Below are 27,289 nucleotides of genomic sequence, written 5' to 3' on the forward strand. Positions count from 1 at the left end.
GCATCGCAGCTACGTTTTGATGTCTCATTAAGTGGAAACGTTACTATGTCTGTTTATCGCATCAAATAAGAAGCGAACGGGGACGCCAACGCGAGAGAAGGAAGGCGGAATCCGTCGTCGTCAACACCTCAGCGATGCCTCTCTTCGCCACGAACCCGTTTGACCAGGATGTTGGTGAGTTGGGGGACTTAGAGCTAGCATGGCTAGCGGCTAGTGTGTGTGTGTGTGTGTGTGTGTGTGTGTGTGTGTGTGCGCGCGCGTGTGTGCGCGTGTGCGTGTGGACAGCTTTGTTTGTGTTTTCCAGCTGCTGCTGCTGCTGCTGCACACATCAACAGCAGCTCTGGAACGTTACGTTAACGTCACCTAGGCTCTACAACAGTGCTTCTTCTTCTCAAACCTTTTCATGTCAAGGACCCCCGAATTGACACTTATTATTGGCCCGCGGACCCCCATTTGAAAAAGATACGCCAGGGATCCCCATAAGAGAAGATGTTTAGGTCTCTTAGCAGTGATTCTGGACTGAATCCTTTTAACTTCAATTAAGGAGCCCCCAGTTTGACATGCATCAGGCTACGGATCCCCATTTGATCAATGGCATTTCTATCTCTGAGACCCCAACTTATATTGTAAAATCAATGTTAATTTAACTCTGAGATGGAACCAAATGGACCCATTTGGTTCAATGTGTACACTCTTGAGTTACAGACCCATAAGTGTCCATTTGGTTGCTAATGCTAACTAACTATCATTTAGCTGGGGGACCCCCTGGAGGCTGGAACTCCCTCAAGGACCCCACTTTGAGCAATACAAGACATTTACACTACAGTACTGTTGTAATTGAAGTGATGGATTTTGTTTAATGGATTGTTCTGCCGGTGTCATCTGAATAGCCAGTTAGCTAAGCTTACCGACTAGTGTTTTGTTTTGTTGATTTGCCTGCTGCTATTAGCTGTATTCGTACATTATGTGGTGGTGGTGTAACAGTACATGTCTGTTGCGCCCTGGTTATTACACAAAACAGTCCCCAACTGTCTTGTTTGCTTTGATATGTAGTCATGACTGAGTGATATGTCATCATTCTTCTTGTTTACATCTGATAAGTGTGACACGTTCCATTAATATTGCTGGGAAGTGAAAGAGGATGTGGTTAGTGTGTGAAGCCATTATAACACGCAGTGCTCTTCCGTTCTCACTTCTCTGTTGTGGGAAGTGGTTTACCACTCATCAAACCTATATCATCCCCTAGCCGCAAATTGCAACACTAGATTTTTTATAATCTGATGAATCTAGGGTTGCAATACCTCCCATAGGCAGCCAATGCATCAAAACAGTTTTTTGCTATCTGATAGTATTAAACGACTTCAAACTCCCCAATATTGTGGCTCTATGGAAAGCTTGGAATTTACTCTTTCTATCTGCAAAGTGTTTGTTTCAGAAAAATCCACAGTAGACATGTTATGGGTTACTTTCTATCCAAGAAATTTGGTTCAGGTGATTATTTTTTCCTGGAGTTTGGAAGCACTCGTGGAAAATCCCTCAACGGTCCTGTGACCACCTAGTTCTAAATGTCACATTATGCAGGAGGCAGCTGGACATGGCGTTATAGAAGACAAGCGCTTCCGAAGTTCAACACTTAGAAAATAAACCATGTCTGCTCGGATTTCTTTACAGAAAATAAATCATAACAATTATACAGTGGATTTTTTAGAAACAAACACTTTGCAGATAGCAAGAGTAAATTCCAAGCTTTCCATAGAGCCGCAATATTGGTGAGTTTGACGTCGTTTAATACAATCAGATAGCAAAATAACGTTTTGATACATTGGCTGCCTATGGGAGGTATTGCAACCCTAGATTCATCCGATTATAAAAAAAATCTAGTGTTGCAATTTGCGGCTAATCATCCCCCTCTATTCTTTGTACTGATTTTTGAGTTGTGTGTCACAGTGTGACTTCACTTGTGGGTCGGGAGTCTCGGGACGCCCATAGGGGTGGAGGTTCCCAGATGACAGTGAACTACTGCATCAAAGTAATGAACAATCTAATCTGTACTATACACTGGTCAGACATTTGCCAAATGGTCAAATCAATTAAGAAAGATGCAAACATATTAAACATATTATACACTATTTTCATAATGTTTATCTGTGGAATAGAGTCAATCTAAATGTAATGCCTCAACTCCCACATTCCAAGTTCTTGTCAGGGTCGGATGGGGGGGTCCTCAGTTCAAATATGTTTATTTTCTGGGGTCACGACCTGAAAAGGTTGAGAACCACTGCCTTTTAGAGGCTGTGTGTGTGTGTGTGTGTGTGTGTGTGTGTGTGTGTGTGTGTGTGTGTGTGTGTGTGTGTGTGTGTGTGTGTGTGTGTGTGTGTGTGTGTGTGTGTGTGCATGCACACGCACACACGCACATGCACAGATGTTGATACAGTTTTCTTATCAGGACATTGCTGTCAGAGGAACATACTGTAACTGCATCAATCATATCAAATCAATTGTGCTTAACCAATTGAGCGTTCCTATTCTAGTGCGAACAACATTCAGCAAAATAAGCAGATCGACAACAAGCGTAGATCATCTAATTTCTGCAAGAATATTTAGTGTAGCGTTGTTACACTATAAAGCCCCTTTTCGACTGCAGTTTTAGCACCACACACCACACCACGCCACACCACACTACACCACGCCGCACCACATAAAAATATCTACCTTTTCCATTACAATAAAGTACCCCTATCGGTAAGAAACAAATTGACCCTTTTAACTGTGATTATAATACAATATAAATTTGTAGTACAACTATCCTAATTATAATGCACTGTAATGGATTATAACTGTGATTATAATACATTATAAATTATTAATGTATTACTATGATAATTAAAATACACTATAATAGATTATAGTAGTGGTTATAACACAATATAATCTATTATCATGTATTACAACTATATCCTGGTGGTCTAATTGAAAAGTCAGTGAGTGTTATTGAGTCATTATGAAGTGTTTGGCCCTGTTTGGCCTAGCTCAGACCTACTCTAGAGTGGATACTTTTTAGTACCCTGTTTAGTACCACTTTCACACCACTCTACCCATGTCCTTGTTGTGGAAAACCTGGCACAAGTGGGCGGTGTGGTGTGGAGTGGTGTGGAGTTGGGCCAGTGGAAAATGGGCTTATGTAGTGTAATATTTAGTGTCTAGTGTGAAAAGCAGAGGGGACCTGATATTGAGCCCTGGAGGGCTCCGGTCGTTTAAGTCATTGGTTCTCAACCTGTAGGTCCCCCACCTGTTTTTTTTCCCTTCTTTTTGATGTCAGTAAAGTTAAATTTAAGGACTTTTAAGACTTTTTTAATACTTTGAACTGAATATTTTTTTTAAATTAAAAAATACCTTCAAAAGTTAACATTCTCGAAATTGTCAAATAATATAAGAAAGGCAAACATTTTGAAAATAGCTGACGTTGTGAGCTACAGTATGTTCACAATATTCATCTGTGGAACCGGGTCAAACTAAATATAATGCCTCAACTCCTTACAGTGCTTGTCAGGGTGGGGGGGGTCCCCAGTTCAAATATCATTATTTGGGCGGGTCCCCAGTTCTTCAAATATGATTCAAATATGATTCTTTTGAGGGGCCATGGCCTGAAAAGGTATGCAAACCACTGGTTTAAGTCAGGGATTCTCAAACCTTTTTAGGCTGTGACCCCCAAAATAAACATATTTGAACTGGGGATCCCCCACCCTGACAACTACCTACAATTGTAGGTATAACATTTAATGTGACTCGGTTCCACAGATAAATATTGTGAAAATAGCAGATCTACATGCTCATGTAGATCGGCTATGTTCGCCTTTTGCTTACTTAATATTTGACAGTTTGGCCAATTTGGTATTAAAACGGTCTTGAAAGTCCTTAAATTGTCTCTTTAGAAATGTGCAGATAGCATGTATACACTTATACTGTGTGTTGGTTTGTTTACCATTGAGTGAGAAAAAATTACAGTAAGCTAATCATCTGGGGACCCCACAAAATAATTTGGGGACCCCACTTGGGGTCCCGAGTCCCCCCGACCACTAGTTTAAGTGTTATGCGACCATAACATGATATCCAATGGCTGTGTTTTGTGCCCTGCAGAGAAAGCGACCAGTGAGATGAACACGGCGGAGGACTGGGGCCTCATCCTGGACATCTGTGATAAGATAGGACAGTCTCGCACTGGGTTAGTTCAACTTACTGTACTTCAGACTTGCTGTGCATGTTATCTACAGTTGACACCGGAAAAAATGTGTGATTGAAGGCCATTTTTGAATTAGAATAAATGGCAGTAGGGGCGGCATTCAGTGAAAAATCAATGTTCCATGCTATGGTTTTAATATCTTTATGAACATATTATTTGGGTTTACAGGACAAGAGTTCTAAGTTCAATTAAGGTGGTGAACTTAGAAAGGATCCAAGGCTGGTCTGTCCAGTTTGAAGTCGCAACTTTTTATTTCGTTATTGCAGCTTTCACATTTTATCCTAGATAAGAGGGGATGGAGCCTTTTAAAAGTCACAACAATGAATGACACTAACATTTGTGTGATATTAAATCAGCTTGTGACGGCTGATTCTTTAATAAATAGTCTAAATATGCATAATAACACGGCCTAGAGCTCAGCCAAACAACTTCTTTGCCACTGGCTCTACTACAGTACGTTGAATATAGTAATTGAACTTGTGCAGATTGTCCTCTGGTGCATTCCAAGCGGTTAGGGTCCCCATAAACCTTTGATCCCTACTGTTCTCATTCCAGGCCAAAAGAATGTCTGCGCTCTATAATGAGAAGAGTGAACCACAAGGATCCCCATGTGGCCATGCAGGCCCTGACTGTGAGTGAAACCAGCTTTGTTGCTTATTACCGTGTTTGTGCAACAGACGGCATGGAGCAGACGTATTAAACCACTTAGAACGGGTACATATTATTTTGCTTTTTAACTATTGAAAAATAGCAGATCTACAAGCTCACAGCACGGCACCGAGTGCTGCGCTGCGAGCTTGTAGATCTGCTATTTTTTGAAAAATCGTGAACATTTGTTAAGTCTTTGAATATTTTCACCCTATTTATAATAAGTGTCTCCTAAATCTTCTACGTAAAAAAAAAAAAAAACTATGTTACTATCATCAGTGGTCCTCAAACCTTTTCATGTCAAGGACCCTTAAAATGATATGTATTTGGCCACGGACCCCCATCTCAAAATATTTACTTCTAGGGACCCCCAGAAGCAGTTTGAGTTAAAAATATTCGCTTTAAAAATACATATATTCAAAAATGTGCACACATTTTCGCGACTTTTCAAAAATAGCAGATCTACAAACTTGTATTATCTGCTATTTTTCAACAGTTAAAGCATTAAACAATTCTAAGCCTAAATGGCTTAAACCACTCATCTAACCTCAGTTAAACCACTTGAACCCCAGTGCACCTATTGTGGGCGTCATCATGTCCTAATAGGTGAACATTCGTCAACGATATAGTTGATCTACAAGCTCGCAGCACGTTCCGTTGCAACTTGCAACGAACGCACTGTGAGCTTGTAGATATTCTGTGAACAATTTTCTGTGAGGAGATGTGGTGTAGACTAGAGGCCCTGGGAGGGGTAAAAGAGGGAACCAAGTATTGACCCCTGGGGGACCCCAGTCTATTAAGTATAGTGGTTAACGCTTAATGGATAAAGGCTCATTAAAATTTAAGAACTACCAAGTTTGGTAGTTCTTACTATGACTTTGCATTGGCCCAATGTGTTTCAATGATTTTAATGCTTACTATGACTTTGCATTGGCCCAATGTGTTTCAATGATTTTAATGCTAAGAATAATGCAGTATCTCCCCCTGTTTCTCTCCACAGCTACTTGGTGCCTGTGTCTCAAACTGTGGGAAAATATTCCATTTAGAGGTGTGTTCCAGGGAGTTTGCGAGTGAAGTCAGCAATGTCTTAAATAAGGTCTGTCATCAGTTTCATACAACGCTATTCTCTGTAGTTGAAATACATGCAATTCAGATATAAGTTCCAGTTGTTTGTCTTCTATAGGTATATTTAAGTTGGATCACATTCAGCTCCCAATGACGTTCATTCGATTGATTTTTGTGTGTGTGTGTGTGTGTGTGTGTGTGTGTGTGTGCGTGTGCGCATGTGGCATATAGTTTTAGAGTGAGAGTGTAATTTACATAGCATTCTATTAGATACTAGATAGATACTAGGTTTACCTGGTATACAAATTACTTTGTAGCATTATATACATTTTTGCCCTCCTTTTACTTTTTTGACCAGGGTTCATTTCGTTTAATAGATTAGAGCGTCAGCTAAATTCATGAATTGTGACTTAAAGTACACTGTGTAAAGTCTGTCACTGTCTATTCGCAGCCTATGCCATATATTATCATATAAACTTTCCCCATAAATTACTTAATGTTTAGTCTTTGTTTACAAAATTGCGCACATAATTGTCAGCTAGACACTGTAAGGGCGCTTTAAGTGCATTCAAACACTGTTTATGCAACAGACTGCATGGCACTGACGTATTAAGCCATTAATTCTAACCTTATTCACCACAAGTACCTACATTTAAACAACTGCAATTATGTTTTACATGTTGGATTACCTGTCTCAAGCACAATTCAATGAGCATGTCAGAGTCTGGTATGGTCCTGTAATCTTCATGTGAAACTTGGGCTGTCACAATACAAGCCGAGCTTGTAGATCGGCTATTTCCACTATCAATGTTCTTTTTCAAGTGTAAAGTTGTCAAATATGTCCTCCATTTCTTTGTATATTTAGGTTATGTGTCATATCTGCCATGTGCAACTTCAAAGCCTAAAAGCCAAATAGGAATGTAATTGTCAACGACGGAAACACAATTAAATCGTTAATCGCAATTATTTGAGTGACAATTAATCGTCATGTAAAATGTCGGCCCTATGTGAAACCTTCACGTTTCGTTTCCAGGGCCACCCAAAAGTGTGTGAGAAACTGAAGGCCCTGATGGTGGAGTGGGCGGAGGACTTCCGCAACGACCCCCAGCTCAGCCTCATCTCCGCCATGATCAAGAATCTACGCGAGCAAGGCGTCACCTTCCCCGCTGTGGGCTCCCAGGTGTGTGCTAGCGCTGCACAATATATCGGTATCGTTACCGTGGTACGACCATGCGCAATATCAGTATTGCAAAAGGCCTTTTGCGATTTTTCGGCCTTATACTTATTTATAAATAAATATATGGGTGAAATTGAACTCTGTGATTTGCCATGACTTTGACTTAGGATGTTTGTGTTAAGTCAAACGAGAGTAGACAGTAAGAAAAATCCTAGGAAAGTAAGTGTTTTACTTTTGGACAGAGAAATTCAAAATAAGAGTGAAACTGACTTTTTTTTGAAGAATGCTTAGTTTTCACTTTTGCTACATTTAGCATATTGAATCTGACATTTACGGTAATGTCGTGTATAGATATCGAAATATTTGGCATCATTAAAATGTGTCCATATCGTGCAGCCAGTAGTAAAACTGGGGGCGCCCGCATTGGCTCTGATGCCTGATAGCGTGTTGCGGGTTCGAATCCCAATCCCGACGACCTTTTGTGTGCGAGTTTGTTTTGGATAAGCAATGGGAGAGAGAGAGAGATGATGTCCTGTATTTATTTGCTTCTCAGAGATGTGTTGGGTTTGCCTGAGCGTCAGGTTTTAATTTTGTATTTATCTTATTGTTCAGGCTGCAGAGCAAGCAAAAGCCAGTCCAGCTTTAGTGGCAAAAGATCCTTCTACCTCAACAACCAAGAAGGAAGAGGAAGACCTCGCCAAAGGTAAAGGGACATCCATAATATACCGTACCACTACCATCACATTAAAAACATCACACATTATCTATGTTAACTGATATGATATTGCAGCAGTACAACAATCTCCCAGACTCAGTTCAAGTTTATCCAGGGCCAGGGCACACATACTGTATGCTTAATTTATACTTAGTTGTGCACCGGTGGCGCTCACAGAAAATGGCATATCTACAAGTTCACAAATGCCATGGGCTGCATTTTGAGATTGTAGACTGTCTATTTTAGGGTACAGGGTTTCCAGCAGCACTTTATTAGCCAGGCGTTGCGCCCAGCCTGAAATCTTGACCGCCTGGCCAAGGCGCATAGCGAAAAGCCCTAAACGTCACCAGTGCATGCTTGTTTTCATCACACACACACGTCCAGTGCAGCCCAACACCGTCACAGGAGAGTGTTCAGCAGGGCTTTAACGGTGCGCAGAAAAGATATATAGATTTCTTTTAAAACCACTAAAGTACATTTTGCGATTTGGGAGTTGGGACTATACAGTTGATGGACGTCATATTTCGCCTACGCCACGCTGCGCCACCGCCCGCGAGCATGCTTCTCCTCACAGAGCATAGGAGAGGGTGGCTATAGGCACAATGCAGCCTGCCCTAAGCCTGGCCGCTACCTGCGACTCACGTAGAAAAACTTACAAAAGTATTTAACTCCAGCACGGGAGGTATGTGTTGTGTTGTGAACTTGTGTAGGTTACACTGCATGAGAAGCACACGCCACTCCGTAAGTTAGTTTCACAGGTCTTAGTTTGTGCGGGTGCTCAATAAAGCCTTCTGTGTGAAAAGCTTTACTATTTATGTTGGTTTAATGTGTAAGATTAAAAATAGCAGCGCCAAATCACCAATACGCTACCGACGATAGTATAACGTCCGATCACTGTTCATCATCAGCACACAGTAGCAAGCTAGGAAGCCTATGTTATTGTTTTTCATGTCAGACCAACCAAGGCAAACCTTGGCAAGCAGGAAGTTATTCTAAGCTAGCATTGGACAAAAGCTTTTTGGGAGGGGCATAGCTACTGGCTAATTATTTGAGTGACAATTAATCGGCATGTAAAATGTCCTAATCGTGACAGCCCTACCGTTTTGGTGTGCTTGCAGCGATTGAGTTGTCACTGAAGGAGCAGCGGCAGCATCCCCAGACGTCTCTGTCCGGCCTGTACCCCAGCGCCACCAGCCTGCTGGCCGGCAACAAGGCGGACGGGAGGAAGGTGCGCGCCATCTATGACTTTGAGGCTGCCGAGGACAACGAGCTCACCTTTAAATCCGGAGAGATCATCACCATCCTGGATGACAGGTGAGCAGAAACACACAGACCACACGTGTGGCTATATGGCGATATGGTGACATGGTGATAAATATCGTTGAGACGATTAGGGGTGGCTCGGTATCGACATGTTGTTATCGCGGTTACCGTCTTCCCATTTACCGCCGGTATTGCGGTAATTACCGCACCCCCGTATCTATTAATTAAGGTTCGGCGATAAGCCAAAATATTGCAATCGTCTTCCCAAAAGTCACCTCTCGATCCACAGCCTGACTGCCCGAGTTATACTTCCCCGTACAGCACAGCGGGTCTGGCTTTGAAAGGAGCAGATCTACAAGCTCACAACACGTCGCATCCGCGACGCGTTCTGAGCTTTTAGATCTGCACTGTCGGGTTACCATAGTAACGGTAGCTACTTGGGCTTTTAAATAGGGATGTCACGATACCAGAAATTTAGTAGTCGATGCCAATGAATACCATTGAAATTCCACGATTCTCGATACCATTTCGATACCACCATAAAAATAAAAAATAAACCCCATGTAGTTCAACATACACTCCTTTATTAGAAGTGAACAACAAACAACAATACTGTATGCTTAAACAGAAGTTGCATGTAGCTTTAAATGATTAAAATAAAATAATGTGCATGTAGCCTGAAAAAAATGTATCATTAAAAAAATAAAAGTGTTGGCTGTGTGTGTGTTGCTGCTGCTGGCTTTGCTCTGGCCTGTCCTCCCTGTCAAAGTCTCCTCTGGCTGATACTGTGAAAAGAACATTGAGATTTCAGTTAGTAGGTGTAGCTAAGTGACTGACTACATCAACAATATGAAAACAGCATAGGCTGTAATAACACAAACACACACACACACACACACACACACACACACACACACACACACACACACACACACACACACACACACAGTTCAAGCAGTCATTTAATGACGTGGTGAAACCCTTTTTAGTGATATTTATTACAAATCATAGCCCATTACAACCACACACACACACACACACACACACACACACACACACACACACACACACACACACACACACACACACACACAGCCTATTATTACAACCGCACGCGCACACACACACGCACAATCCTAGCGTAAAAAAAAGTCTAGAAGAACATTGGCCAAACATCAATGCCAGCCTTCTCAAACAAAGAATAACGTATGTATTATTCCAGCGTTGTTTAACGTTACGTTGGGCGATTCCGTAAATGAGCTGCCTTGTAACTTTATGTAACTTTTATGCGGGACAGACGGGGGCTGCTCTCCGTGACGAGGCTGGACACAGCGTTAACGTTACTTTGCCAGGCAGCTCATTTACTGTGTGGGCTCACCATAGTAACGTTATTAGATATGGGCAACAATGATAACACGTGAATTCAAATGCACTCACCTTGAATTCTTTGTACAAGTCTGGATGTCGGTCTTTATGTTTCGCTAGTTGGATGTGTCCCCCCCCCCCCCCCCCCCCCTTTCGTCTGGAAACGGTTACGGGCGGCGGCCATACAGGTTTTTGACGATCAACTATTAATCCCTGCTCATCCTCGAATGCGAAGTACTATACGCGACTTTTGGTTAGTTTTTCTTCTCAACTATGGAGGGGAGGGCAGCTGTCGCTGCTTGTTGGAGACGACGCGATGCGTGTGCCGCCGCCATGTTGCATGTTGTTGTTTTTCTCCTTGAAGCGTGGTAGTCCACGTAACGTTATCACAGCATCAGACCCTGCTGTGAGGGTTGTGCGTGTGTCTCCGACTGCCTGCTGTGAGGGTTGCCAGATAACCGCTCATTTACAGCCCAAAAATAACACAAAAGAAGCGGCCAGATCTGGCGTCTCGGTACCAACGGTACTTCGGTACTACCGTACTTGTAGAAAAGTCAGTACCGTACCGTACCGTCACATTTGGCATCGAGTTGGTACCGAAGTATCGGTTCTGGTGACAAGCCTACTTTTAAGACACAGACTGCTGTGTTTGAACAAACCAGAAGAGAGACGGAGACGGGTAGTCAGATCGTGTACAGTGATTAACTCACGTCTGAAATCACAGCGATTGAGTGCTGATATATACAGGTTTTATTGACAAGACTTGACAGAAAAGTTTATAAAATCGGCGACGGGGCACAGCGGGCGAGTCGGCGCGACGCGGTGGGAAAAGTTCATTTCATTTTCGGTTTTAGTCCACGCGGTCCGCGCTCCGCCTGTAATCCGTATGAATAAAAAAGAAAATGCCACAAGGTACTACTGCCACAACACAAGGTATGTATTAACATACTTGTGTTGTGTGGATTACAGTCAGAGAAAGTTTACGCTTCTCCGTGCTCCCTACTACGAGGCTGCTGCTGTGTGTAGACTGTGTCTCCGAGTCGAGTGACGAATGTGGCTTCCAAACCTGTGGTACGCGGCCCAGAGCAGAGCGGCATGGAGCGCATGCGGTCCTCGCTTCTCCCCCGTTTTAAAACTTGCTTGTTTTCAATAAAAAAGAGACTATTTTTTTTTCTTTTTTGACCGCGGTAAGGACCCTGACACCGCGGTAGGCCTCGGTATACCGCGGTACGGTGGTACGGCGGTTACCGTCCCCAACTCTAGAGACGATACAATGTCTTCACGATATGCCTTTTTCAGAGATATCGTATATACAGGGTTCCCACGGTCATGAAATTCCTGGATATATTTTGAAATTAGAAAAATATTTTCCAGTACTGGAAAAGTTTTGGAATTCATCAAGGGTCCTGGAAGGTCCTGGAAAAAATAGCTATGCATTGTCTTTGGTTATTGATTTTGTTAATACCTCTGAAATGACAAATTAAACATTGGCCAAATTGTCAAATATTAGAGGCAGAAATTGTGAAAATAGCAGATCTACATGCTCACAACGCCTCGCAACGCGAGGCGTTGTGAGCATGTAGATCTTCTATTTTCACAATAAAACCGTGTTATACAAAATTCCTCAACTCTCTTCAAATATGATTATTTCGGGGGTCACAGCCTGAAAAGGTTGAGAACCACTGGCATACACTACCTGTCTTTGGGCATTGCGCATAGGAGTAAGCGACTCGTTATTGAGCTGAATTATTGTTATATAGTCCTGGAAATCGGGTTAAATATTCTGGAAAATAAAAAGTTTTGGAAAAGTTTTGGAAATGAATTGGTAAAGATGTGTGGGAACCCCTTATATATAGTGATACACCGATGGAGCCTTATGAAAAATCCTGTTGAATTGTTAATACAGAGATTCATTGCAGAATTCATTTAAACCTGCATTTTTGTCTAAATCAGTAGTTCTCAAACTTTCAAATGTCAAGGTCTCCTTAATACTTAAAAAGTATACAAATTAAACCAAATGGACCCGTTACATACTTGTAAGGATCAATTTAGACCTCCCAAAAGGAACCCAGAGAGTCCCTGGACCCCACTTTGAGGTGTAGGTGGTTGTACTGTTAAGTCACTTGAAAAATAACCATAAAAGCCAACATGAAAAAGAATCGTGATAAGACCGTGTATCATGATACAGCTTGGGAAAATATCGTGATATTGTATTTTTCCATATCGGCCACCCCTAGTGTACAGTATGCATGTGAATTAAACACACACACACACACACACACACACACACACACACACACACAGCTCTCATTCTTTCAGATTGTGGCTTTTCTTACAAAGCTGAAAGCTTGTGGAGGGGAAACCACACACACACACACACACACACACACACACACACAAACAAACACAAACACACAGAAGCACATACGTATAATTTTCTTACAACAACAACGTGTCTTGTTGACTGCTGTTTTGAAAGACAATGGTTTAATTCTGTCATAGTTTTTGGTGCACATCTAAGCATGTTTTCCTTTTGGTTACAGTGACCCCAACTGGTGGAAAGGGGAAACATACCAGGGAATTGGACTTTTCCCTTCAAACTTTGTCACTGCTGACCTCACCGCCGAGCCTGAGATGAGTGAGTACAGTTGTATACTAGTAGGCTTAGGGGTAGAGTGGCAGCTTGGCGAGCCAGAAGGTTCCCAGTTCGATCCCGGGAGCATCCAGCAGCCCTTAGTGTCTGATCGAATGCAAAATTCACCCTGCATTAACCCATTTAGGCCTAGAATTATTTAATGCTTTAGCTATTGAAAAATAGCAGATATACAAGCTCACAGCGCGCTGTGAGCTTGTAGATCTGAAAATTGTGAAAATGTGTGCACATTTTTCAATATATATTTTTCAAAGCAAACTTTTGTCACTCAAATCTTTGCTTCTGGGGGGTCCCTGGAGCAACACATTTTGAGATGGGGGGGGGGTATGCGGCCGGATAAATGTAATTTTGGGGGTCCTTGACATGAAAAAGTTTGAGAACCACTGATTTAGAGGAAGGAATTAGAAGTCGGGTCAAAGATCGGGTCAAAGATATTCAAAGACTTGCACATGTTTTCAAGATTTTTCAAAAATAGCAGATCTACAAACTCGGTGCCGCGCTGTGAGCTTCTATATCTGCTATTTTTCAATAGTTAAAGCACAAAATAATGGGTAAAGTGGTTAACATCTAACACGACTCGGGCGCGTTCCAGGTATTTGAGGTTTAACACGATTTTTACTGCCACGATAAAAAATCAACTTTAATATTACATGCCGTCATTTTCTTACCTTTTAACATGCACAGATCATGCACCACGCGTGTGCACGCTGTTCACAGCTTTCAAACAAATACTGGTAAATCTGCTTGGAAATCAGTTCAGGCATTCATGAGTTAGAGCCAATCTAGTTTACCTTCATACAGTATGTAAACAAACATGGCTCTCATGTTTGAAAGATAGGGTTGTTCTGGGGGTCAAACATGCATTTCGCGATCGCGATCATAGCCAAAACCGGAAGTAGGAAGTATTAAAAGAATAACAATAATAAAAATTAAAATGTCCGAACTCGGAGAAGCTCTTGTGTTTGGCAGTGAGTGTTAATTTAGGATTCATGGAGCAGTCTGCTCACTGTCTTCATATCATTTAATTAAATGTTTCAATCAATCAACCTTTGATGCCTGATGAAGGTCAGTTGACCAAAACTTTGCACTTTGATAAAGTGATATGCAAGTCAAGACGGTGTGCGGATGCTTTTTGGAGCTGTGTGAAGCACAGGCTCCCTATACGTGGCTGTGTGGGTCTGTGTGTCTGTGTGTCTGTGTGTATGTAGCCTGAACTTCCTAAACTTCGGCACGCTACTAGTCCCACAGTTTTGCCACCACACACTCGCGCCATATGTCAAATCGACCGGCTTACTCGGGAATCGTGGGCTAGTAACTTGCTAAGAGAAAGGTTCAATAGTTTAATTGATATTAATTTATTAGTGAATTAATTTTCCCCATTGACTTATAATGGGAATCGCAAAAACTCACATTCAATTATTTGTCTCTCGCAAACCATAGGGGCTAGAGTTTCAAGACTTGGAGAGGAGGTTCATAATGATTTCAAGGATTAAATAAAAAATAATTGTGTCATTTGGCCGCATGGTGGCGCCATAACACCCCACTTTACGTTTTGGCCTGTAACTCTTGAACCGTAGGTCGAAAAATTAAAAATATTTTTTCCCTGGATTCCTTGGTTCATGACGCATCTCCCCATATAGGCCACGCCCATTTGCGCCATGATAGATTTTCCGCCATCTTGAATTTTCTCCAAAACACACTTTTTGCTCCTTTTCCTACATATTTTCTTCAAATGTCACAAAAATCGGTACACATGATCCACACACACACACACACACACACACACACACACACACACACACACACACACACACACACACAGCTCCACTTCACACGGGTGTGATTTTTTCTTTTCACGTTGCCTGTTCGTCTCAACAACACCTGTTACATTCGTAACACAAAAAATGTATTACACTAAATTTACCTCCATTGATTCCGGATCCGGGATCAATGGGGGTAAATTTACAATTATCACATTTTTGTCTTATAAATAAAAAAATAAATATAGATCTGTGATGTGATTTATATCAATAATGTATTTGTGCCTTGTCTCAATAACGGTTCTCTGTAAATCTACAGTGAAGACGGAGAAGAAATCAGTGCAGTTCAGTGAAGATATACAGGTGGAGACAATCGAGCCTGAACCAGAGCCTGTATATATAGATGAGGTAAGAGACTCAGTGCTGTTTTCCTCTGAGCATGTGGGTGTTAAATATATCAGTGGTTCGGGTCGGGACCGCCAGGGGGGTCCCCAAATTAATTTGGGGGGTCCCCCAGATGATTAACTTAATGTGCAACACTGTTTTTCACTCAACAGTAAACAAACCACCATAAAGTTTAAGTGTATAGAGGGTATCTGCACATTTCTAAAGTGACAATTTAAGGATTTTTTAATACCTCTAAAATGACAAATACAACATTGGCCAAATTGTCAAATATTAGAGGCAGAAATTGTGAAAATAGCCGATCTAGCATGTAGATCGTCTATTTTCATTATATAACCGTGTCATAAAAATGTTATGCCTCAACTCTTAGTGCTCGTCCGGGTGGGGGGTCCCTAATCTGAGTTCCCAGATGTCTTTCTTTTTTGGGGGTCCCCAGTAAAAATATGATTATTTTGGGGGTCACTGGCTGAAAAGGTTGAGAACCACTGAAATATATTGTGGACATAGCTATAACCTTTTATTCCTTCCTGTCCAGTCTTAAGCTAATGACAATAATTCTCTATGTGTGCAGTTTGTGAACAGATCCACACAAATCACATTTCTGCAGTGTTCAGGTGTATTGAGATTGGATGGCCCTCAGTAGAGCCCCACTCAGCCCATTCTCCCTCGGGACCTACTGTACCACAATATCTCCCAGGGGACCCGTCATACGCCTTCTCTAGATCCACAGAACATATTTTCACAGGATGGGAATAGTCCCAGGCCCCCACCGGGATTGTTGCAATAGTAAAGAGTTTGTAGGTTATTCTGCTGCAATACTAAAGAGTTTGTTGGTTATTCCATGACCAAAGACGGAATCTGTAATGTTTTTTCCTGGATCTTAAAAGTTCTACTATTGGCCGGATCCTCCTTTCTAGTACCTTGGAGTAGATTTTCCCTGGAAGGCTGAGTAATGTGATGGCTCTATAATTGGAACTCCCTCTGAAAGATGGCATGCCATGCCATCCAATTTCACATAATCAAACTGTCTACTTTCTTGTGAGGATTGGCACTAGGAACTAACTGGCAGTCCATAAATGTAGGTTGCTACCGGTGGCAATTCCTGAAGTGTCTTCCGTTTGGTTCAGAACATGGCACAAGATTTTTTTTCTAATCCGTGGCTATTGAAAGGTAGCTCCCAGAAGACGAGATTGCCCATGGCTGATCTGAAACTACACTTTTACAGGCATCCTGTGGTCCTTGTGGGGGGCATCTGATCTTATTGCAGAGTGATAACTGTACAAATGCATCATACTCCATACCCATATTATACCTTGGCTGCCAACCATTCAGATAACGTGATTTGAGCTACCTGTTTTATAAAAGCAATTCATAATGGGCCTTTTCCACAGAGGACCTTTTTTGGAACTGCTAGCACCTTTCTTCCATGCATTTATGTGGTAAAGATGAGCACTCCTTTTTCCTAGTGCCAAACCTCAGGGTTCAGTGTACGTCCAGGGTCTTTTGCTGGGGAAAATAGTTCAAGTTTTGGAAAGGAAAGCTGCTCATCAATGTCACGTTTGATTCTCCTGGCTGTGTCTGACAACCAGGTCATTTAACCCATTTAGACCTGAGGCCGATTTTACAAATGCCAATGCAAAAATGTTCAAAAAGCAGATGTGCAAGGCTATTTTAGGTAATAACACAGATGACATGATGATGTTAAAGCACAGCAGTGGTTGATGGGTTTAAATGTTGTGGGCGTCAATAAACATTCAGTGCGCCCAGTAAGAAACGTTCTGAAGCGCTCAAAAATGCTTTCTTTGGACACAACCCTTTAAAACGTAATGTTGTGATGATAACCTTTATGTAATGATTGGTTTTGATGGTTGTTTGATTGATTTATTGAATGCTTTATTCAAACGTTTGTTAACAATACAGGTTAGTACAACCAAAGGTTATGCTAAAAGGATGACACGGAAAGCCCCACGAGGGGCTGGTTTCCTTTGCGGTCTAGTGTACTGTTACCAGGGTCCCCACAGTCATGAAAGTCCTGGAATTTATCAAAAAATATAGTCTATACAGTCTATAGTATGCTTTATTTTTCCTACATTGCCTGTCTTTGGCCATTGCACATAGTAGTAAGAGACTCATTATTGTGCTGAATGATTGTTATATAGGCCTGGAAATTGGGTTAAAGGAAAATACGGTAGTTCACCCCCAAAATGACTTTTTTTCTATTGATTACTCATGCTATGGAGACTTGAGTTCAATAATATTTTAGAGTTTTTGTTGCATTCCTAAGACAATAATTTGAAAACAATAAATGTCCCCCCATTGATTCCGGATGGGGACCCAAATGCATTTGGGTCCCCATCCGGAATCAATGGGGGTACATTTACTAAAATCATTTTTTTGTCTTAGCAATGTGAAAAATACAAAAAAATATATATTTTATTGAACTCAAGTCTCCATGACATGAGTAATCAATAGAAAAAAAGTATTTTTGGGGGTGAACTACTCCTTTAAATATTCTGGTAAGGTTTTGGGAATTCATTGGTAAAAATGTGTGAGAACGCTGTACTGTTGTTGTTTTTATTGTATTGTGTATTGTTATTTATCCACAACTTTCCAACATCCCATCATGCATTGCGCAGAAGGTGTGCGGCAGCTTCCGGCAGCCACAGCCGAGTGTGATCTTCAAGCTCACAACGGTTGCATCTGCGACGCGACGTGAGCTTGTATGTCTGCTGTTAACCGGAAGTGTCCCGCAGATAACGCTACAGTAAATTCTCGCGGAAACAGGTGGATATCACTTTAGATGTGCACTCATGCATCAGGACCACAAATGCTAACATGAAAAGTTTCTTGTGTCAATGTCCAGGAGAAGATGGATCAGCTATTGCAGATGATTCAGAGTGCAGATCCCACAGACAACCAGTCAGACGCTGTAGAGTTACTACAACTTGAAGGTAAGACTACAGACTATCAGTGACCTTTTTTACCGCCAAGTGGCAACAGCTGATTTTGAGAGCAAACGGAGCAGGCCATCATCGGACAATGCTGCGCTCGGCAGCAAAAAGCAGCATGTCTGTGGCCGAGTCACTGTTGAAGTGTTGACGTGAAGCATGCGTCAGACGAGTTAGAAAAATGTAAAAGAAAATATAAAGCCTGGGAATAAAAACACAAAAATGTTCTGGTTTTCCCTCTCCATTACAAGCAGGAATTATGTGAAGAGAGAATGTGAGTGGAAATGATTGAACAACAACACTTAGTGTTGTGTAGTGCTGCAGTTGAAGAAAGTTCATCTTGGATTGTAGATTTTGTAGTGGCTACAAACGTTGGACGTCACTTTGAATCTTCATGACGTTAGCTTCCATTGAAAATTAATGGTGTCCTAGTTGCTTTGTAGCTGCCAATGTGAATGAACCGTATTGTCAGTATTAGTCAACAGGCATACACATAGGTTAACACAGGTGATAGGAGAACAGAGCTGGTGCCAATCACTGGGACATATCTATTGGTTTAAAAAATAAAATAATAATCCAACTAATCCAAACAAGTTCTCTTGCTGTCTATCCAAGGTGCGTGCAACCAGATGGGGCCTCTCATTGACCAGAAGTTGGAGGATATAGACAGGTACAGTGTGCATTCATTACAGCGTCACTTGAGTTTAATGATCATGATCCAATTAATCTTCTGTTAAGGTATTTTACATTTACATCTCTCACAAAGGCTCTCAAATTCAAACCTCCTGATATGTATAAGACACATTTCTGTGTATGCTATGGGTTTACTTATTCAGAAAACACTCAGAGCTGTCAGATCTGAACGTCAAGGTAATGGAGGCGCTGTCTCTGTACGCCAAGCTTATGAACGAAGACCCGGTCTACTCAATGTACGCTAAGCTACAGAGCCAGCAGTACTACATGCAGCAACCTCCAAACCCTGCAGCACAACAGGTAAGGTGCCCGTAAATAACGTTTTCTTCCTCTGCAGCCCTGAATTACATTGTTATTACTTTACAGTACCTTAAGTTTATGTCAAATATGTAAATCCCCCCCCCCCCCCCAAGATACAGTATATACATTCCAAGATTAAAAATCTTTTAATCTTTGAATGTATATATTTTTAAAGGGAACACTTGTAATGCAAATCTTTCTTTCTCTTGCTCCCTAGAACAAATAAATATTTTAAGATGGGGTCTGCGGTCAAAACATATAATTCTAAGGGTCCTTGACATTAAAAAGTTTGAGCCCCACTGATTTTTATTTTATTTTTTTATTTAACCTTTATTTAACCAGATAAAAACACATTGAGACATGATCTCTTTTTCGAGTCTGACCTGGCCAAGAGGCAGAAATAAAAAATGACACAATCCTTGCTTACATACAAGACATCACAACAAAAATAGAACATCCATGATACACAAACAGATACCTAAGAACCCCAAAAATCCAACATTTATACTAAATAATAAATTAATTTGCAATTCACAGGTAGCAGTACACGCACAGTGTGCCCAATGTACCCAAAGGAAGAGCTCACAGAGCAAATTAATTACAGGTCTGAACAAGTGCAAGCGTTTGTAGATCTGTCTAGAGTAATTCTCTTAAAACTTCTCAAAGGAATTAACACAGCCAATTTGAGTCTGGACCAGTGTTGCCAGACGTACGATAATTATCGTATTTGTACGATAATTTGACCCCCTGTACGATGTACGATCAATAATTCCAAAAATGCCCAAATGTACGATAATTTCGGCATATCATCAAAAAGAGCGTGAATTCACTATTTTCCCTGGCTGCTGATCTGGGATCTGGTTTGGCTTCTCAAAATAAGCCAGGAAATCAGTCAATCTGACCCTAGATCTGTACTTGGAGGCATTAAAAACACTGGTTGCATCTTTCCAGACCAGTTTCAGGCTTTTATTTGTGTAAGCTCCAAGAAGTTGCCTGCCTCCACACAGCATATCTGATGCGTTTTTGTCACGCAGGAGTCTAAAACGAGGTCGTTTCTTACACTAAAGACGCATTTTTTGGTGAAATTACGTTTTTACGCGAGTGATTTCTCTTTTTTTGGCCGTGTACGATAGTTTCATGTCAAATACGATAATTCTGAGCCTCTGGTACGATAATTCAACATTTCCCATCTGGTAACACTGGTCTGGACTGAAGGTCATTCCATGACCAGGGGCCAAAAAAGGAGAGGCTTTTTTTGCCTCCCTCAGATGTAAATGCAGGTACTACACAGCGTAACCAGGCATTTGATCTGAGATTTAGCCCATTCTTGACCAGTACAAATTTGGAGGAAATGTAAAAAGGAAGCTCACCAAGTAAGGCTTTGTATACAAAATTCAACCAATGTTGTAACCTGCGAGATGTCAATGAAGACCAATCAACTGCAGCATACAACATGCAGTGATGAGTCCTGAAAGGCGAATTTGTTATGAATCTCAGAGCTGCTGATGTTAGAAACATGGGTTTTTCAAAAACCTTTAGAAGACATTTTGGAAAATCGGGTCAATATATTCAAAGACTTGCACGAATAGTGATGATTTTTCAAAAATAGCAGATCCACAAGTTTGTATATCTGCTATTTTTCAATAGCCAAAGTATACAATAATGTTTAAAGTGGTTAAAATCTAAAGTCTAAATGGGACTCCTCCTGATGTGTCCCCACAGGTGTATACAGGTCAGCCTGCTACAGGCTCTTATGCCATGAGTGGCACGGGGGTGCCAGCTTACACAGTACCCATGGAGCAGCTACAAGCTGGTGGCCCCATGCCTGGCCAGCCAGCCCCCAGGTGAGCACGCTTATTCATTCTCTAGCCGTTCGCCCAACACAGCTCTCCATGTCCCATTAGATTCTTGAGATTTATCGGCAAAATGACAGCTTTGAGTTTGTAAGCGCCAGGTAAATCAGTGTTGATTCTGACTGCACATTTTGATGTGGTTTTAGTTAGTCACCTGGAATGTTTTACCTTTAGTCTATTTTTAGTTGACTAAATATCGTAAGATTTTAGTCGACTAAATCTATGGTTGATTTAGTCCAGGGGTCTTCAACGTTTTCAGGCCGAGGACCCCTTAGTTGAGAGAGATGAAGCAGGGACCCCCACAACCTCTTCATAGATTCCATTTAGTTTCATTGTTTGACAGCACGATCATCAGTATATTTTGGATTCATGTTAATGTGTGTTTTCAGATATTTAACCACTTGAACTGTCAATACTTAATAAACTTTGACTATGTACTTAGTCTGCTCTTTTTTCCCTTTTCCCCGAAAATAGCCGATCTACAAGCTCACAACGTGAACTTTTCGATCTGCTACTTTTGGCTAAGTTCTCAGAATATGGACGCTAGGGTTCAAGTGGTTAATATAGAAAAGGGGGGGAAAAAACGTTTCTATCACACAGAGATTTGGAGGACCCCCTGTAGTAACTCTGAGGACCCCCTGGGGGTCCCAGACCCCCTGTTGAAGACCCCTGACTTAGTCGATTTAGCCGATCTACATGCTCGATTTTGTAAATATATTAGTCTGTGACACAGGCGCACACCGATGATGAACTTGTCTTAGTTCTACTGGATCTCTTCTCCACTAGTCCCTCCCAAACATTTTAGTCTAGTTTGTTGATGAAATTGTCTGTTTGTTTAGTCATGGTTTTAGTCACCATAGCTGCGTTTTTCCCTAGTTTTCCTTTAGTTTGCGTCAGTGAAAATAGGTAGTCGACGGACATTTTTTGTCATAGTCGTAGACGACAAAAATCAACACTTACGAATGGTAAAGACAGGATTCCCACGGTCATGAAATTCCTGGAAATATTTTGAAATTATAAAAAATATTTTTCCAGTACTGGAAAAGTTTTGGAATTTATCAAGGGTCCTGGAAGGTCCTGGAAAAAATAGCTATGCATTGTCTTTGGTTATTGATTTTGTTAATACCTCTGAAATGACAAATTAAACATGAGCCAAATTGACAAATATTAGAGGCAGAAATTGTGAAAATAGCCGATCTACATGCTCACAACGCGAGGCGAGCATGTAGATCTGCTATTTTCACAACAGAACCGTGTTATACAAAATTCCTCAACTCTTAGTGCTCGTCAGGGTGCCGGGTCCCCAGTTAAAACATGATTATTTCCGGGGTCAAAGCCTGAAAAGATTGATAACCACTGGCATACACTACCTGCCTTTGGGCAATGCGCATAGGAGTAAGCGACTTGTTATTGAGCTGAACTATTGTTATATAGTCCTGGAAATTGGGTTAAATATTCTGGAAAAGTTTTGGAAACGTTTTGGAAATGAATTGGTAAAAATGTGTGGGAACCCTGTAAAGACGACACCTTTTTGATAATCGTGTTGTGTGCCTCTTTTTCTCCAGTGATGTCCACATGTACATGGGCCAGCCGCCTGTCTACAGCGCGGCTCCAGGCAACATGGCTCCGGCAGATGTCCATTCCTATCAGAGCGCCCCCGGTCCCGGTCCCACGGCAAACTACAGTGTCCCCCATGGCCAGAGTACAGACGCCCAGCACCAGCAGGCCCCCTATCCAGAGAAAGCCCTGCTATAGGCCCCCACCAGAGGTCCTCCTCCCCACACGCATACATACTCGCATACACATGAACGTGCACATCTGTCCTGGGTCAAATTGTGGTAGTGGATCATTCTTTGTGAGGTGTTTTCGACTCAATTAGGTGGACGTTTACCATATTGGGACGCTTTCTGTCAGTCACAGATAAGTACGTGTAATATACAATGCCTTTCTGTGACTGGCACTTTGTAGATTGTGATACATTATCTGTAAGGTTACAGCTCTAATTTCACTGTATTTTTATGTGATCGTTTTTATTATTATTTAAAGAAAAAATCTGATATTAAAGGTAAGGTTTTAGAAGGCATAGGAAATGTCATAGGCTAAGCAGTGACTGGATTGCATACGCAGTAGGTGTAGAATTTCAATCACAATGTGAGCAGGGCCACTTTCAAATCTTACTTCAAGGATCTGAACACAAAAGTGAGTACGTTGTGTTGATGCACCCAGATCTGTCACTTCCTCTTTATGTCTGGAGGATGATGAGCTCCCGGTGGGACGAGTGGAACTGTAGCCTTGGCCAATGGGTCTCAAAACGTTTTAATTTATTGAACCGCCATAACTCTCAGAGTTAAGGGGAGCACACACTGGACGCGGGCGGCTGCACAGCGTCGCGTCGCGGTATCGACGCACGTGAAGTGGCGCGCGGTAACCCCAACTGGATGCGTCGCGCTGCCACACAGCGCATCGATTACCCTCGGTGGGGAGAACCATGGGAGAACATGTTCACCGCGCGGCAACGCTGGAAAAATAGAACAGCGGCGTATCGGCGAGGCGGCAGAGCCGCGGATGCGCGCGTCTGACGCCGCCCTTGTGGGTTAGTTCATTGAAAATAATGGGGCCGTATGTTTCGACGCGCCGCTTCCGCGCCGCCTCCACGTCGCCTCCGCGTCCAGTGTGTGTTCCCCTTCACAGACCTGTCAAGGGTCCATTTGGACCCCCTCCGTAACCCCTGGGTGTCCTTGGGTCCCACTTTGAGAACCACTGACCGTTTGACCCAAGTCTGATGCGCACACCTGCAGACCTTTGCACACACTCCACACACACACACGCGCGCACACACACACAGGCACTACTGCACACTGAACACTACTGTACACTGTAAACTGCAGTTACACGCAGCTATACAGCAACTTAAGACACATGTATAAAAGTTTAGTGCACACACAAATAGGCACTCCATCTCACCAGTTGACATAGACCGTCTCAGCAATTATCCGTTTTATCACACACAGACACACACATACACGTACACTCTAACATTCTTGGTATGCTCCAGCATGCCTTCCTACTCACCTTGCAGTGCTATCCCACACACCACAAAGAGAGGAGGACATCGACTGCTTAACATTTATTTACCCTTTGGTTTTTTGCTTTTCGGGGAGACAAGTAAAGGACACTGCTTTTAGTGACAGAACATTTTAGGCTACTACATTCTGTGTAGGTCGTCAGCTGCAGGAGTACTGAAAACTGAAGACACTTTTTTTTAGAAGAGGAATTAAAAGGAAAACAATGAAGAAATTGGAGCATGCACGTCACCTTTTGTAAATACTGTACCGAACCAATAGTGAAAGCCCCCCTTGAAGCCTGTACCACACGGTAGCAACGACTCTCTCTAAGTGACATGGTTTTGCTCAGCCTTAAAGGTGAATTCTGCAGTGTGAACTGTGTAAAAGCCAAAGTGTGTGAATTGACAGAATATACCTTCATAAGTTATAACACCCTCCCCCCCAGCGGTGACCTATCGAAATTGATGAGTTTTTAATTTTAGAAAGAAAATGTGTTTCGTTTTACAGTCTCTTTAGTTTTAGTTTTTTTTTTCTCACTGCAGATACATCCTTCAATACTGAGCAATCCTAGATGTGAAGGCTTATAGGTTAAACAAAGAAATGTGTTTGTTGTATTGCAACGCATTGTTTTGTAATATACACAAATGGATACGGCGCAAGATGACAGTAGCTGTTTTTTGTAATGAGTACTGTGACTTACAGCGACTGTAAGGGTAGATTCACACTCTAATAAGGAGCCTAACTAATTTCGGTTCGGGAGGGCTCCCCGACCCGAAATTATTTAAGTTCGGGGGGAGTCCATTCATACTTTCTTAACGGCTAGTGCCGAAGTCCCTTGCACATATTGGAGGCCTGACAACGTTTGTGGCCGATACATGAGCGTTGCAGGGCGGATACATATCTGACTGGCCCTCGCGCTGCACGCTGAATGACTGGAGGTCCACTGAGTAGCAGCTCCAGCAGGCAGCAGCACCAGTGACGGGCTCCTCTCTCTCTCACTCACTCTCACAAACGCTCAAGCTCTGTCGAAAACATTTAATCTACAAGCTCACAAGACGTGCCGCCTCTCTTGCTGCATGCATGTCATCACACAGTCGCAACTCGTCGTGGAAAACCTATCAACACGGAACACTAGAAAAGTTGTGTTTAAGCTCTTCTTTTCTCTTTAAAACTGTCGGCGTCAAGCGAGACACGCAGCAAAGCTGTGTGTGTGTCGCGTGCGCGCCTCCCAGTCCATCACTCTCGTCTCCAGCCAGAGCGAGAACCAGCTGACAATGTATCCGCCACACAAGCATTTGGAAGTCGGCATGTCTCCCTCCCAAACGGCCGCTGTTTCCTTGGATTCACAGCCGAGAATATGAACTTGAAGCCGGGCTGAATGAATGAGAAGACATCGCTGAGTACCAAAATTAAGTCGGGAGGTCACAACATTTCGGCAGCACTGTGGAGCCGAGTTTAGTCGGTTGATGCCCCCCCCCCCCCGGACCTGGGACGACGACCCATATTTGGGTTTGCCTAGTGCCGAACCGAAATTAGTTAGGCTCCTTATTAGAGTGTGAGCTACGTTTGCCTAGAAACCCCTGCATTTGTACGGCAAGAGGTTCATGTGTATTTCCGCGGAAGCAGGTTTCAGCCCTTAACGTGCTCAAACCCCACCATAGCCGTGGCCACTAAAAGTTGAGCCATCTCAATCCTCCAAAGTCTTTAAAGCATCTCTCAAGTCTGTGTTGAAGAAAACTGATACTGTTTTTTTTTCTTTTCTTTTGTAGTGCATTTTAATTTATATTTTGATTATTGTTATGCTATTTTAAATGCACAAACAGTACATGGTGTGATTGTGTGTGGTGAGAGACATGAGGTATATGTGATACTCTACCTAACTTAGTTGTATATTTAAATTGCTTATGTGAGAAAGTGGAGATTTCTCTGTGATTGTCCGTTAAATGCTATATCCAGGAGCTGCTTAACTGTACTGTAGGGGGTCAAATAATGGAGTCGTTTGAAATCCCATACACATTTCAAACATTTCCTCTTAAACGTGACAAGCGTTGAGGTGCATAATTAAAAGCTAGGTGCATAAAACAAGTTACATATTGATTCTATGGCGTTTGCTCAGCTTAGTAAAGTCTGTATAGGACTGTGTTATCAAGTCAACACATTCTGGAGCAGCTCTGTTGACATGGAATGGAGGTACTGTGGAATAGAACTTGGAATTTTCTATATTTCACTTTTGGCATGAAATTGACTTTAACATAAAATCCCTGAAACAGTCGGCTAACAGAGGAACATCAAAACTTGTCACAAGATAAAATAACATGTACAGTTTTATGTCTCTTTTCTTTGTTAATTTATGTTGATAAAAAATGTAATAACTATTTTAGAAAGACATTGTGTTCACATATATGTATTGAAGGGTTAGACCATAGAATTAATGTGAATTCTGATCTTTGGTTCTATTTATCATATTTTTTTCTTTTTTTTTTTTTCTTTTTTTTTTCTTTTTGGCTTAACCTTGACTGCCATTGTGTCCATTCGGTTCTCAATGATGCATTAATGGAAACTTTTTCACATTTGAATTGGTTCGCAGATGGAGTGACTGCGGACGCCAGTCCAAAATTTTGAATCGTATCGTTCTCAATTTCTCTCACAAATTACCCTTAAAGCATGCTTCTCTACACTTCGCCATGACCCCTGCGCCTTAAGAACACAAAACACCCTTCTCCACGTAAACGCAACTCTCAAGTTGCAAACCTATGGCTGCTGTCTGCTCAGGAACATGTAGATTAAGCATTGCAGTTTCGGAGATCTGACGAGATAAAAACACAGCTTGCTGCCTTCTGCTAAATGCGATAATGTCAGTGTTAAGTTAACTATCCGTTTGATCAAAGAGGGAGGTTCATGTACATGTAGCAAGGAACCATGGGACCACGAGCCAGTTAATCTCAATTGTGTCACTTTTGTTTTGCACCACAACTGATGGCAATGGACTGCAGCCCCTGATGTAACTTTGTTGTACAGAAATGTAATGCTGCCTGTTTTTAAGTTAAACAAAAAAATAAAAAAGACAACAGTTATTATTGTAAAGGTTCTGTTTAACGTTGTACCCTGCTGTTTATATGTAATCTTTTAACCATTACCT

The 27,289-nt window shown here is 41.9% G+C and overlaps 1 protein-coding gene across 1 annotated transcript; it reads left to right on the forward strand.

Moving 5' to 3' along the window:
• stam (signal transducing adaptor molecule (SH3 domain and ITAM motif) 1) lies at positions 1–27,289 on the forward strand. The gene is made up of 14 exons (XM_080725454.1): positions 1–174; positions 4,138–4,222; positions 4,796–4,871; positions 5,889–5,984; positions 6,987–7,133; positions 7,743–7,833; positions 8,964–9,159; positions 13,017–13,111; positions 15,206–15,294; positions 18,155–18,242; positions 18,855–18,909; positions 19,076–19,232; positions 20,955–21,076; positions 22,651–27,289. The coding sequence occupies exons 1-14, from the start codon at positions 135–137 to the stop codon at positions 22,838–22,840; spliced, it is 1,527 nt and encodes a 508-aa protein (XP_080581580.1). The 5' UTR covers positions 1–134; the 3' UTR covers positions 22,841–27,289.

This window comes from Nannobrachium achirus (assembly GCF_963921795.1).
Source record: "Nannobrachium achirus genome assembly, chromosome: 5".
Classification (NCBI taxonomy): Eukaryota; Metazoa; Chordata; class Actinopteri; order Myctophiformes; family Myctophidae; genus Nannobrachium; species Nannobrachium achirus.